Source organism: Coturnix japonica, chromosome 5 (assembly GCF_054131305.1).
Source record: "Coturnix japonica strain WE chromosome 5, WE-NBRP24, whole genome shotgun sequence".
NCBI lineage: Eukaryota > Metazoa > Chordata > Aves > Galliformes > Phasianidae > Coturnix > Coturnix japonica.
Genome location: NC_140667.1, coordinates 46,626,105 through 46,639,021, shown reverse-complemented (window position 1 = coordinate 46,639,021; position 12,917 = coordinate 46,626,105). Strand labels below are relative to the sequence as shown.

Below are 12,917 nucleotides of genomic sequence, written 5' to 3'. Positions count from 1 at the left end.
ATTGTACCATCTTGTGAAGAAAATTAATATTAAAAAATTATGTTTCAGGCAGGTAAAGACATTGGCCCAAAATATTTTACAAGGTGAGCTTTAAAGATGTTTCTATTGAGAACCATAAGGCATACCACAAGATAAACAAATAGATTTCCCAGCCTGGATAAGAAAACTGTTGAAATAAAACTGTCATCCAAAAGCATGTCAGCAGTATGTCAACAGTGTCAGAAAACCAGCATGAGAAAAACAAGGAATCAGAATAAATTTCAGTAATATGTTTCTTTATGCACGGCACAGAGGGAAAAATTCAGCCCCTACTAATAAATAAGCCCTGTGTAAGATGATCCCACTTGCATACTAGAGAACACTTCTGTTATTAAACTTCCATTACCATAGAGCACTGAATTTCTCTGAGAAGCTGAACAGCCTTTTTTTCCTGCTCCTTTTGAAAGCCTTTGCTCTCTTAATTTGTACACAATTAACTGTTTCTGCTGGGCCTTCCCCTCTCTACCTAAGCAGGAAGGTCATTTATGTGGCAACATGGTCAAGATCTTTGACCACCATTTTTCTTTTTTGACCCACTGGGAGCAGTGCTGAGAGTGTTTCAAAATATTAACTGTAAAATATAGCTTTGGCTTTGAAAAGTGACTGAAAAGACACTGGGGATTCCATATGCCTCACAGTGATCCCCCTATCTAGAGTGAACAGCATGCCTTTTAAAGTTAATATTTAAATAACATTCAAATATCAATATGGAAACTCAAACCTTTCTCCTAATGTCATATTGGTTTTCCTGCTGGAGACTGTACCCTGGGAACCAGCTGTACAAGGTCGTCTTGGCATATTTCAGGGAGCAGAGATATTTTAAAGCACGTGGAATAAACCCATACAAGCATATTTTTAGTACTAAGATTAGCCCCCACACTTAATTGTTTCACCAAACACATCATGGGCTAAAGGGGTTTTCAGATCAGAAACCTGGTAACTGTGTTCACTTTAGAATAAACAGAGGAAAAAAATACTTTTGTTTCTGTAAGAAAACCAGTGTGACACGTGTTAACAGAAAGAGAAAGTGATTTTTGAACAAGGTTACTATATTAAATCGCTTTTCAAAGCTAAGCTGAACTCAGAATGAAATTCTCTTCTTTGCAGAAGGCCAAGCCAAGCCTGTGTTTTACTTTAGATGTATTTCAGAGCCATGTGAGAGCTTTGAAATAGAGACTTTGCAGGCTTTCTCTTCTGTGATGATCAATAGCCTCTGAGAAAAATGTGTTGCTTTCTTGGCTAGAGTTCTGATACATGGCATTCATTGTGGTCAGAATACTCTTAGTTAGAGTTCAATTTAATGAGGAATCTAAGCACGCATTTGTTGCATGTATGTATGTATGTGAATATCACATAATTCTATGAATTCCACAACAAATAGCCATTAAAAGCCATCAAAATAATAGTAATATATCAATTTGCATGTAAAGATTTTCTCCTTAAACTGGTTTCAGAGGTTAATGAAGGTGATCTGCTCTTTGATTTATTTACAGAGAATCCAAATTTACGGCATAAAAATATTTCATACTTCAAGACTCAGACTGCATGTATATATAGTTTTAGTTTTTAATAGTCAAGTTACCATTTGCTCATCTGATCATTTCAAATGGGTATAATTTTTGCTTCCCCTTTATTTCACAGTAATTTCCACATTCCTCTTTTATCCCTTTAACACCTCTGTTCCTTTGTTACTGAGTCTGTTTCTCCCTGTTCCATCCACATTTGCTGCTACCTCTTTTGGAGCAGAGGATTTAAATTTGGGTTTTATTTGGATATCTGCATGTGTATGTGCTTATATATCTGTGCAGATTTATGCTTGAGCTCCTCTGCAAACCATTCTCAATAGAAATGCTTTTTGAAGCTCAGCTTCCTATGTACCGTGTATTTTTGGTTTAGATTTATTGTTTGGATTTGATACGCTGGAAGGTGGTCATTTTTTTTCAGTGCAAGATCTCAGTCTGTGGAATACATTATGCTAAACACAAAACACAAGAAAAACTGATGGACAGGACTCAATACAAGCTGAGAAACATTGTAATAAGCTATTGCAAAAACCCACTACCATCTACTGCATCAAAGCACTGCCATTTGAAAGCCATTATTTTAGCGCTAACTGATCTTGTGGTGATCTGTAGTAAGAGAAAAATAACAACTGTAGAAGGTGAAGAGTGAAACCACTGATGCATTGCCATTGTAATAAGATGAATATATAGGTTATCTGGCTGCAACTGCTGTTAGTTTTGTTCACATTTTTAAAGATATGGGAAAGAAATCTTCAGTATATACCTTGAGCACTCCACATAGCTCTGTATTGCAAAAAAGACTCAGGTACAGAGAAATTGAGCTAGAAAAGCCCTGAAACAATATTTCATATTGCACTATTCCTTCCTTCATAAATTGATGCAGATACTTTTGAACCCATGCGAACTTTTGGGAAAAACTGTGGATCACAACAGACAAGACAGTAGAGCACCTCTGGTATCAGCCTGTGGGGCTTATATTTTCACAAATCCTGCCTCTCCACAATACTGCATGCAGGCTTATCAACTCACAGAACAGTGTTAACTGTCTGCAGTCATAGCCAGCTTAAGCTTCTTTGCTTCCCCTAGTTTATCAAAGTTATTTTTGTTTTCTCTTTACCATGATGAGTAGAGGGTAACCTGAGATTTCTCTCAGCTATGTTAACTTTGGCTAAAGAGCTGTGCATATCTCGAGTACACCTAAAGCTGCACAAATAAATGTGGCTTAGTAGCAAACAGTGTGTCTAACAGGAACATGGACAATGTAGAGATCCATGAACTTCAGTCAATCCTTTAAGTTACCTGGACATTTACAGAACAGCACTGTGAGAACTAGTGAGCAATAATCAAGTCATCGGTTACTACCCATCTCACAAATTTGTAAACCATTTGTATTACCACCTTTGCAAACACCATTGACCACCCACTCTCCTTAAAGAGTGGAAATCTTCCCTGTTCAACAGCTCTGTGAAACATGCATAATGCCAACATTTTCCTTAGGATCACAATATGTGACACACAACTATCCGTACCCTTGTGAGCTTCATCCTTGGGTATGTCATTCCTTATGCCTTTTGAGCACCTGTCCTCAGCACAGAGCTCTCCTCTCAGAGATGTGGGACAGAATTTGTGGTGTGACTGGGAGCCCTGTGTAGGATGCCACCATCCCCTCGTCTGTCCTCAAATATAGAATTTGGTTTATGTAACAGGGAAGAAAACCTCGATAGCTACAGAAACATGGAGATACCTATCTATCCCTAAACACAAAATAAAGGGAATTTGTTAATCGTAATCCCTGTTTCCTGTTAGTGGAAACTACATTCAGGCTCAGATTTCTCATATGAAGTAACTTGCTGTTGAATGAATTTGTATTACATCTGAATTCACTCTCACACAATGCAAAAATTAACCTGTCACTGAAAATACTTTGTCCTACTGACCGAAGATTCTCAGAGCAAATATGTAGATGTATTCAGGCAAACTTTACATGGCTAAGCTTCCAACACTTGCTTTACATTTTTATACACCCTTTTGAGGTAATATCCCCTCCTTAGCTTCTGTGAAGAGAAAGGCAGAGGTACTACTTAAAATGGGGTTGCTTTTCTCACATGCCAAGCAGCTTCCTCACTGCAATACCATGGTTTCATTCCATGCAACATAAAGATACACAGAATGAAATTTTTCTTTGCTGTATTGCTCTGGAATAGGGAAGACTCATTTTCTAAGTCCGTTCAATTCCTCAATTCTAATAAAACTAAACACCCACCTTTTCAGCACGAAATATCAACATTTACTTAGTGAAGAGAGAGAATGTGTTGCTGAGGTTCAAGGAAGTGCAATTCCTTTGAACTTCTGTCAAAGGGGGAGTATTCCCTTCTAAGTCATTTGCTTCCACAGCAGTCATTAAGTTTCTGCTGCAATTCTCCGTGTTAGGAGAGTCTGCAAAATCTCTCTCCGTAGTGTCTAAGCAGAAAGCTCCAGCCTCCTCCCTGACATATAATTTGTGAGCCTGATGCACAGCTACAATCCCTTTGTGCAAGTTCTCATGCTGTGAAGCATGTCTGCACATAAGCGGAGAACAGCAAACACATTTTCACTTCCTGACAGAATTTGCTGCTAAATATAGTAAACAAATATGACATAGAAGTTTTCTTCAGAAGTAGGTGGTAATTGCATTTCAAAGGAAACCACTGACTGGCAACAGGAGTGATAAGAAAATAGATTTCAAGTAGTGCAAGCCAAGGTTTTGTACTGATGTGAAAATTACAGGTAAAAATAACATAGAAAATACATTCAATTACATGATATCATCTTTGTTTTAGGATACAAAACAATTACCTAGCCTTACAAAGAATTAATCAGGATCTGGAAGATAAACTTTACAGAATGGTAAGTTATAAGTGAACTTATTATATTTTTAATATTAAATGTGCTTTTATGGTTCTTAAGTCCTATGACAAACATATTTGCTCCAAGTGCAGTATGCTTGAAAAAGATATATGGGTTTATCATTATCATGATCTAAAGCCCAAGCTGTGTAAAATGGCGAATCTCCATTAATTTAAATAGAGATTGCATTGGCTGATGATCTGACTGAGTAAATTTTAACTTTATGATAATTCTCACTAATTTAGTTAATAACTTCATGGGTTTAAAATATTTGCGTTTCCATTAATTAACCAATTTAAATAGAGTAACCTAATGTTTTCTCATGCTTTTTAGATACTTTCACTCAACTTTTATTAGTTAATTTAATAAAGTCTGAATAGCCTGATTTTTGTACGCTGTCTTAACTATAAATATCAGCATACTAATTTGTGATTTGCATGTATCTGCAACCACAACGTCAAAGTCACTGTCACAGATCAACTAGTAACTGAGCAAGGAAATCACTGCACCACTCACGGTCTCCATCTAGGACAAAAACTACAAGGCAGCATCACTCATTCTAGAAGGTTTGAAGATGTTTAGAAGAAAAGGTAACATCCAGAGTGTGCTGACTCATTGCCAATGCCACTGGAACATCATCCTCACTGCTAGGAGAAAAGTTAGAGAGAAATCTAAGGGTAATGTTTAAAGAGAGAGAAAAAAAAAAAAAAAAGAAAGAAAGAGAGAGAGAAAGAGAGAGAGAAAGAAGAACCACACAACTGTTTTTAGCTTCAAACGATCTTCAGGTCTTGCGCACAGCCTGCCCTTCCTCCTCTCTCAGATCAGTGTGACTGGTCATTCCTTTCTGTCTTCCCTGACTTCCTATACCCAGCAAGTCCCAAGCAAGCAGTGTACACACCATATAGATATCCAGACAGAGGCCTGATGTATCCCTGTAAGGAAAACTGGATAAGCCAACATTTTGCACAGGTCTCATAGATAATATTTCCATGGGTGGGCTCCTTAGAGTGAAGGGAAAGGTTTATTTTTCTTTAAAATAAGTAGGGACTATGGCAATATATTTGAGGGACATCATCCTTTACAAAGAAATCGGAGACAAATTTCTGAAAATTACTTTGTTCTTATCTTATGACTACATTAAAATAGATGACAGTGAATTAAGTATTGATGCATTTTTAACTGGCTGGAAACAGGGCAAAGTTACAGCCGAGTTAGAGCTGATATTTGTTTATAAACAAGCATAAAATACATTTGTTCTCATGGCGTTTTTTGCTCCATTTTTCCTTTGTTACATTCTTTTCCCTTTTATCTAAATCACTTCAGGATTTTATCTTCATCTTTAGTCCAATATCTATTACACACATGCTACAAAACAAAAAATAACTTTGAGGCACTCTGAATGGTAAAAGAAATTCAAAATATATATATCTAAAAAGGACTGCAGAAAACCCTTGCTTTTTCAGCAAGTATTTCAGATCAAAGCAAAGAATTTTTGAACTGATGTTTCAGCATCCTCTTAAAACGCAGAGCAAAGATTTCAGAGCATATCTCAGAAAGAAGGACGACTGCATCCATGGAACACTGTACCTTTTTTTATCCCACTAATTTGACAGTCATTGAAGGCAGCTTCAGAGACTCAAAGAAGATGAACCAGGCTTTGCACACCACTTAAATCCAGACTGATTTACCTTCTGAAACACTGAAACAGGAGACACAAATCAAAACAAAAAAAAACCAGATCGCGATTCTATTAAAATACATATATATATATATATATATATATCAGATGAGGAAAATAGTGATATATTGAAAAGTATGAAATCATCTAACTTTCAGAACATTTCAAAATAGTACTTCAAAGCTGAGTTTAACAGCAGCTGGTTTGCTTAGTCAACAGTTTGTGGTGGACTGAGCTCTTGGACACCTTTCCCTTCCTTTTCTGCATAGGAACAGCTGGTTTTTGGTCTAATTCATTCAGTTTGCCATTATAAAATCAAAAGCCTTTGATTTCTCTACCTTTATCCAAATATATAAGCTGTGTCTACCTTCTCCATTTTTCTCTATTCTGACTTATATGTGCATGCATGCGCAGATACATACACACTCTGATTCTTACACAAATTCTGGCCATTTAATGTGCCCAAAAGTATCAAGGGGGGAGATTATGTGCTCCTGACTTTTCCTTCCTGTGGTGACCTGGGCTGCCTCCAGAAGAACATTTGCAGTCTCCCCATAACTCTCCCTCTCCCATTGAGCTGTCCATCTCACCACAACTAATCTGTGTCTTCACTCTGGCCTCCTTCTTCTATTGATGTTTGAGTATCCTGAATGTTAAAGTCTTCTAGTATTGGTATAAAGGATGTAAAAAATAATAATTAATTCATTAGCAGTCACAGGAAAGAAGCTGAAGTAGCAGTTATTTTCCTTCCAGGCTCTGCTTCCTTTTGAGTGCTAACCTATAAAATATTTAAAACTGTTTGAAAACATACTCCTCATAACAGCAAGTGACATCTAATTGAAGCCTCTGTTACATCAGAACCCCAAATAAAAATATAAACTGGAGTGTCTGTGATGGCTAAAGACTGAAACCTAAAATCAGTGGAGAGTTTTGTTTATTGAAATGTTCAGAATTAAGTACATGCCACTGTAGCAGCAGATGCAGCACAGAGCTACAATCCTGCTGTCATTACTTAAATTTCTGTTCCTTCCATAGCTATGGTCTTCAAGTGGAGAAGGTTTTTTTGCTCCTGTAAGCACCAGTAAAGCAAGAGAATATGCAAAATGTCTTCTTAAATAATTAAGCCTTCTAACCATTATTTTTCCATTAAGTTTTTGGAAAGGACTAAGCATAGTCCTTAAATTTTTACTATGAGTCCATTCTGCGGCTGTTGACTCAAAAAGCATATTTTCATATCTGATTCCTCTTGTTACCAACTTACTTCACTATCACTGTCAGTGGTCTGAGTTTCCTGCAGATTCCTGGCCACAGTCCTGCTGGTCACAAACAGCAGTTGCAATTTGATTATTTCCCAACCATGTGTTAATATGTCCTTTTTATCATCTCAGTTCGGTGGTATTTTACATATGATCCTCACTTACTTTAAAAAGTTTCTGAAGCTTTAAGGCTTTCCATTGCAGCTAGTTCTGCATTTTCCTTTAAAGACATAAAGCAGATTATTAATAGTATCTAGATTTGGGAAAATCTGACAGTTTTCCAGTAATAGTTCTTAATAAATCTAAATGATAATGAAAATTGTTTGCATTTCACTCCTGCATTTTGATTGTACCTTAAAATCTGATTTCATACCTTATTCCCCAGAAAGGCTCTAAAGTATCTGTCCTTTAAGTAGAGGGTAAGCTTGGCATCATCTTTGATATAAGCTCACTTCTCATAGGAAGTCCTTTAAGAAGGCAGAATTTGAGCTCCTGTTTCATCTCAAACTCAAGCCATCTGCATCTCTTATAAAGATAAACAGATAGCTTTGGAGATATATAGGGAAGGTGGCAGTCCTGTGGGAAGGGGCAGAGCCCTCTGGTGACCTGGGAGCTAGCTGATAAATCAGTGAACATGCTTTGTAAACCATCACATCCAGTACTCGGTCTGCCAGACCACCTGTCAGAAGGCTGCGACCAAGCCAAAACCTTAAGATTTTGCTTCAAAGAATATCAGCAGGTTCTATCCTAGTCTGTGTAGGTTAGGTTAATGTTTTTAAGGAAAAAAAGACAGTGGTTATTTCTCTCCCAGTGCTGGTTCAGGACCTCTCAGCACTGTAGGCAATACTCAGTTCTGTTAGACATCAGGAACATGATTAGATTCCTATGTTTAGCTGCATAGGAGCTGCTGAACACCATCTCCACCAGCCTCAGCCACCAGGACATCAGTTCCTCCCCATGCAAAGCCAGTGTTCTCCCTCTGTACACAGTGAATATGTATTTTATCATCTGTCAAGATGAATACTGTTGCAACACATTAATGCCTGATTTTTAATTCACATTACAGCAGGCTGGGAGGTGTGAATCAGCCATAAAGTTGGAAGAAATTATTATATAAACAAGCAGTACAGAGGGATTTATGTTAAGGACTATCTGGTCTGAAACACTTTGTTATCTGAGCACTGCACTGATTTTTATCCGTTTTCTTCATCTGCCTATAATTTAGATGCATACAGCAAAAACTTTGTGCACTATTTTATCAGTAATTATTTATCCAACTCTTGAATACTTGGGGATTTCCAGTCTGCTGGCCATAATGTATATTCAAGCATCCCTAGCTTTAGAAATCCAAAGAGGAATTAAATAAGAGCTGAGAATTTACAGATGTGCTCAGAAGATTTGTGTCACAGGATTGCCATTTTAAAGGAAACATATTTCTGAATTTCCAGGCCACAAAGGTAGAGAATATGGAATGGTGTGAGGATTCTGATGAAGAAATCCAGTCAGGCCTTAAAATCACCTGGCAACCATAGTGAGCTCAGACTCCAAATTTAAGATCATCACTAGCCTGCATCTGAGTGCTCCATGAACACTATTGGTTACCTTCCAAAATGATTCAAATCAAAACTGAAAGATGGAAACTAGAGGTGACCCTAAATATACTTAAAAGAATTTGCATCCCAAAGACAAAAAAGAAAATTTAGAGTCAGCTCAACCTGGCAGGCTCATTTGCACACATTCAGTGAAGACAGCTGTGAATTTCAAGAGAAATTTATATTAGCTGATTATCTGAGGCAAAATCCAGAGAAAGTCTATGCCTCCTGGACTGAAGCAACTGCAAAACATTTCTAAGAAAGGAAACAATCATGCATGGCACAGAAACATATAGTTATAAAAATAGTGGCTAAAGAATGCATTTCTAAGAAGCTTTTAGGTTTCATCTTTTTATGCTTACAGACATTTTATATTAAAGATCTTTTCCACCTCTGACTGACTCTTTTCACACTAATTTCCAAGGTAGGATAACGTATGGCCAAAGAGGATATAAGACTAACCTTTTCAAATCCCACAGTTTAACTCCTGTAGCACCTACACAGGCTCAGACTAAGTAGATCCATCAGCTTTGTAGCCCTGCCTATACTGGGAGGCACAACACTGTCTTACAAAAGCACAGCAGCACTTTATTCTTTGATCCTTTCTTACTCTTTCTCTGAATGAAGATTCACTTCCTACAAGGCAGTCCAGCTTCATTCTAGTTAATGTAGGCTTTTCCAGAGCAATAGTTATAGCCTTCTCATCTGTCTTTCCCTCCTAAAAGGTCTTCTTCACAAGTACCAGCAACCTTGGGAAGGCATACAGTGACAAAGAACACTCCACATCTCTAGTGTCTTCTCTGTTGAATGATGCAGAGCTACACAGAAATTTGCTTCTCATCTTCCTGTGTACACAATTATCTGCCAGTTCAACACGTGGGAAAGGAAAGACAACAAAAGCCTGAAAACATTTTGCGTGCCAGGCACTCCACATCTGAAAGTCTTTCACAAGAGCCATAATAAATGCAGAAGACAAGGCACAGAAGAGTGAAAAGCCTTGTCCAAAGTCATCAGCAAGGAAAATCATTCAGCAAAGAGCTATTTTTCAAAAAACTCTCAGATCATTGTCCAAATCCAATGTCTACAAGAATGATCAAAACGTGTCTTAGATTCTCCTCAATCTAATTTCTGATACCAGTGATTTATATCCCATTTATGACTTAGAAATTAGCAAAGACACAGTTTGGCAGAGTATTGTTTTTTAAAAAAACAAAACCAAACGGAAAAATAAAACAAATTGAGATACTTACTTAAGAAAAGTATTGGCCCATTTAGACCAGATCTACATAGGAGGTTTCTGTCATCTGCTTTCATAATCTAGTTTATTTTAAATAAAGAAAATTACCTTTTGGAAATAGTACAGCAGCAACAGAATTCAAGAACCTGTCATGATGAATGTACAGGAGGGAATGTTGAATTAACTCAGATAAGAAGACAATGGCATTTTTCAAGAGAAAATGAAAGGAAGCAGGGAGGGAGTCTGATTTATACATTGTCTTGTTCTATTCGGATCCCTCATGCTCACAGAACAGTGCTTTGAACATGTAGGATCATCAGCTCTGTGGGATCTTCTATAAATTTTGTTATCACAAATGGCTCTGTCTCCAGTACAGTCATCTTTGCTCAGTAGAGATGTAAGCTTTGTTTTTCCACAGAAACATACATCTCTTCTTTCAATCTGCTTTCTCAGTAATAACTGTGAAAGTAACCATTTCTACTAGCATGGCAATGTAAGGCACTATTACATTTGCCTCATCATGCCATCTCTCATCCATCCAACCATACTTTATTTATTTAGCATTTCATTATCCAGCAGAACTCCATCCTAGCAAGACTTGTCACTGATACGAAATGTGGGAGACACACAAAGAGACTACAAGCATGTTTTGTCAGCTCCATCTGAATTGCTAGCAGAAAGAGCCCAGAGTGGGAAGCTGAGTAGTCAGCTTAGAAAGGCTCAAACCATACACAGATGGGTATATTTTTTCAAGTTTAACTGGGGAAGATAGCAGCAAGTAAAACTTCACCTCCCTCTTCCAATAATATGAGCTGATTGTGTTTGATTATAATCAGCTGACCCTGAGCATCAATGATTCCCTAAAGAACTGCTGCTTCATCAACAGATCCAACAGCTATGAACAGAAAAGGATCTTTTTACCACAGATATTATCTAGTGTCTGGAGAAATGTTCTGACCAAATGAAAAAGATGCAGTGGGATGTCAGGTCTGCAGGGTACAGATGTGATGTCTTCAGTCTTTTGTGCAGAGAATATCACCTGCAGAGTAATTGTAAAACTGCTGCTGCTGAGCAGCCCATTGGATCATAACTGGGGGAGCAATCAGCAAGTGTGGTATAGATCCATTTTTTAGTATATGTAAGCAGAACCCAAGCAGAGAATGATGGGATCCTTACTTAGACAAGGTTTGTTTACATTCATTTAATTTAGATAAACAAAGCATCCTTGTTTATAACGGCTTTTCTGTTCATATTTCCATTCCAAATGGCTTGTATAAGAAACAAGTGTCTTTACCATGAGCTCAAATTAGACATAGGGCATGCACTGAAGTGAAAGTGTTGGGACATAATACATGATGACATCTAGCTGGAGGTGTAGATACAAACAGTTCCTATATGGTGTAGGTCAATTGTATTTCCAAGGAGCAAATCTATATAGCTGTTAATGATAAGTGATATGAACTATTGTACCCTGCTCAGAGTGGCTATATTACTCTTCAGTCAATATATGCTTGCACCATGAAGAAATTTTCCAGCCTAACATTTTACTTTTTTATAGTGGGAAGATGAGTATTTATCTTGAATATATTCTACAAATAACTTACATTGAAAATGCATTTGCTTGAGATGCAGCACTATGACAACATTACTGTAGCCACATTATTAATTATACACTAGTGATAGTTGAGCTATGTTCTCTCTTTTTACTGCGATGGAATTACATTTCAAGACTGTGACATGGGTAGTCAAGGAAACAAATCTTTATAAGACCTTCCCTAGAACAAAGTTGAATGTAATACTAAGAGCAAATCATTTTTCAAGTGAAATGTCATACATCATGAGATCTAGATCCTCAGACTACTATAGCCTCACAAAATTGTCTTTGATAACAATATTCTCTTTGGAAATTAAAAAGAGAAATTAGATTCTGCCTCAGGCCATTTTTTAAATCAGTATCCAGTAATGTTTATTAAAAAACATAAATTCTATAATTTAACTCTGATGGACAAATTAAGTCAGATCAGTAATTTAGACTTGATATTTAATTATTTATCAGAGAAAAAAGCTGCTGCTTCATCTCATACCTCTATTTTGCGGAATAAACTATTTAACTTGTTATGGACACAGGAGATGCATTCTTAACACATATCTAGTTCCTCTTTATTTATCATAAAATGAAAAGTCTGAGAAACTATAAATTCCAGTGCTGCATTTTTATTCTGCCAAAAGGTCCGAGGCAATCAGAAAAAAATATGTTCAAATACTAAACATCTGTATGCCTAAACTCGACCCTCCTCTTTCTGGTAGAGGAGCAAAGTAGATGGTAAAAATTTCACATGATAGTCTCTTTCCTAACAAATTCCTTTCTTGCTTTTTCTTCCTCTTTGTATGTATTCCTGAAATCCCTTTCCAACTTTAGTGATATTTCCCCACTTTATTTAAGTCAGGATTTTTTTTTTCCTCTATGTCTTGAGATCCCCTCAGTCAACTTGCATCCTGGGAACACATAGTACACACAAACACATCAAAGTTCCCAGATAAGTATTTCCTCTCTACTCTTTTCTGTCAACTCATAATTAGGCTTTGTTTCATGTGTCTTCTGTCTGAGAGCCTTGTTTAATTCTGCATTATCAAGCAAACAGGTAAAAGGAAGTGAACATTCCTAAAGAATGAGGCTTTCTCCTTCTCCATAAAGGCATTTGGGAG

General features: G+C 37.0%; 1 protein-coding gene across 9 annotated transcripts in view; it reads left to right on the top strand.

The window, feature by feature from the left end:
• Nucleotides 1-12,917, top strand: part of BEGAIN (brain enriched guanylate kinase associated) — a 140,556-nt gene that overhangs the window by 92,688 nt on the left and 34,951 nt on the right. For all 9 annotated transcript variants that reach the window (XM_085550580.1, XM_015865691.3, XM_015865689.3 and 6 more), the window contains one exon: nt 4,382-4,448. In XM_085550580.1, coding sequence (XP_085406706.1) covers nt 4,382-4,448 — 67 coding nt within the window. The remainder of the gene's footprint in view (nt 1-4,381; nt 4,449-12,917) is intronic.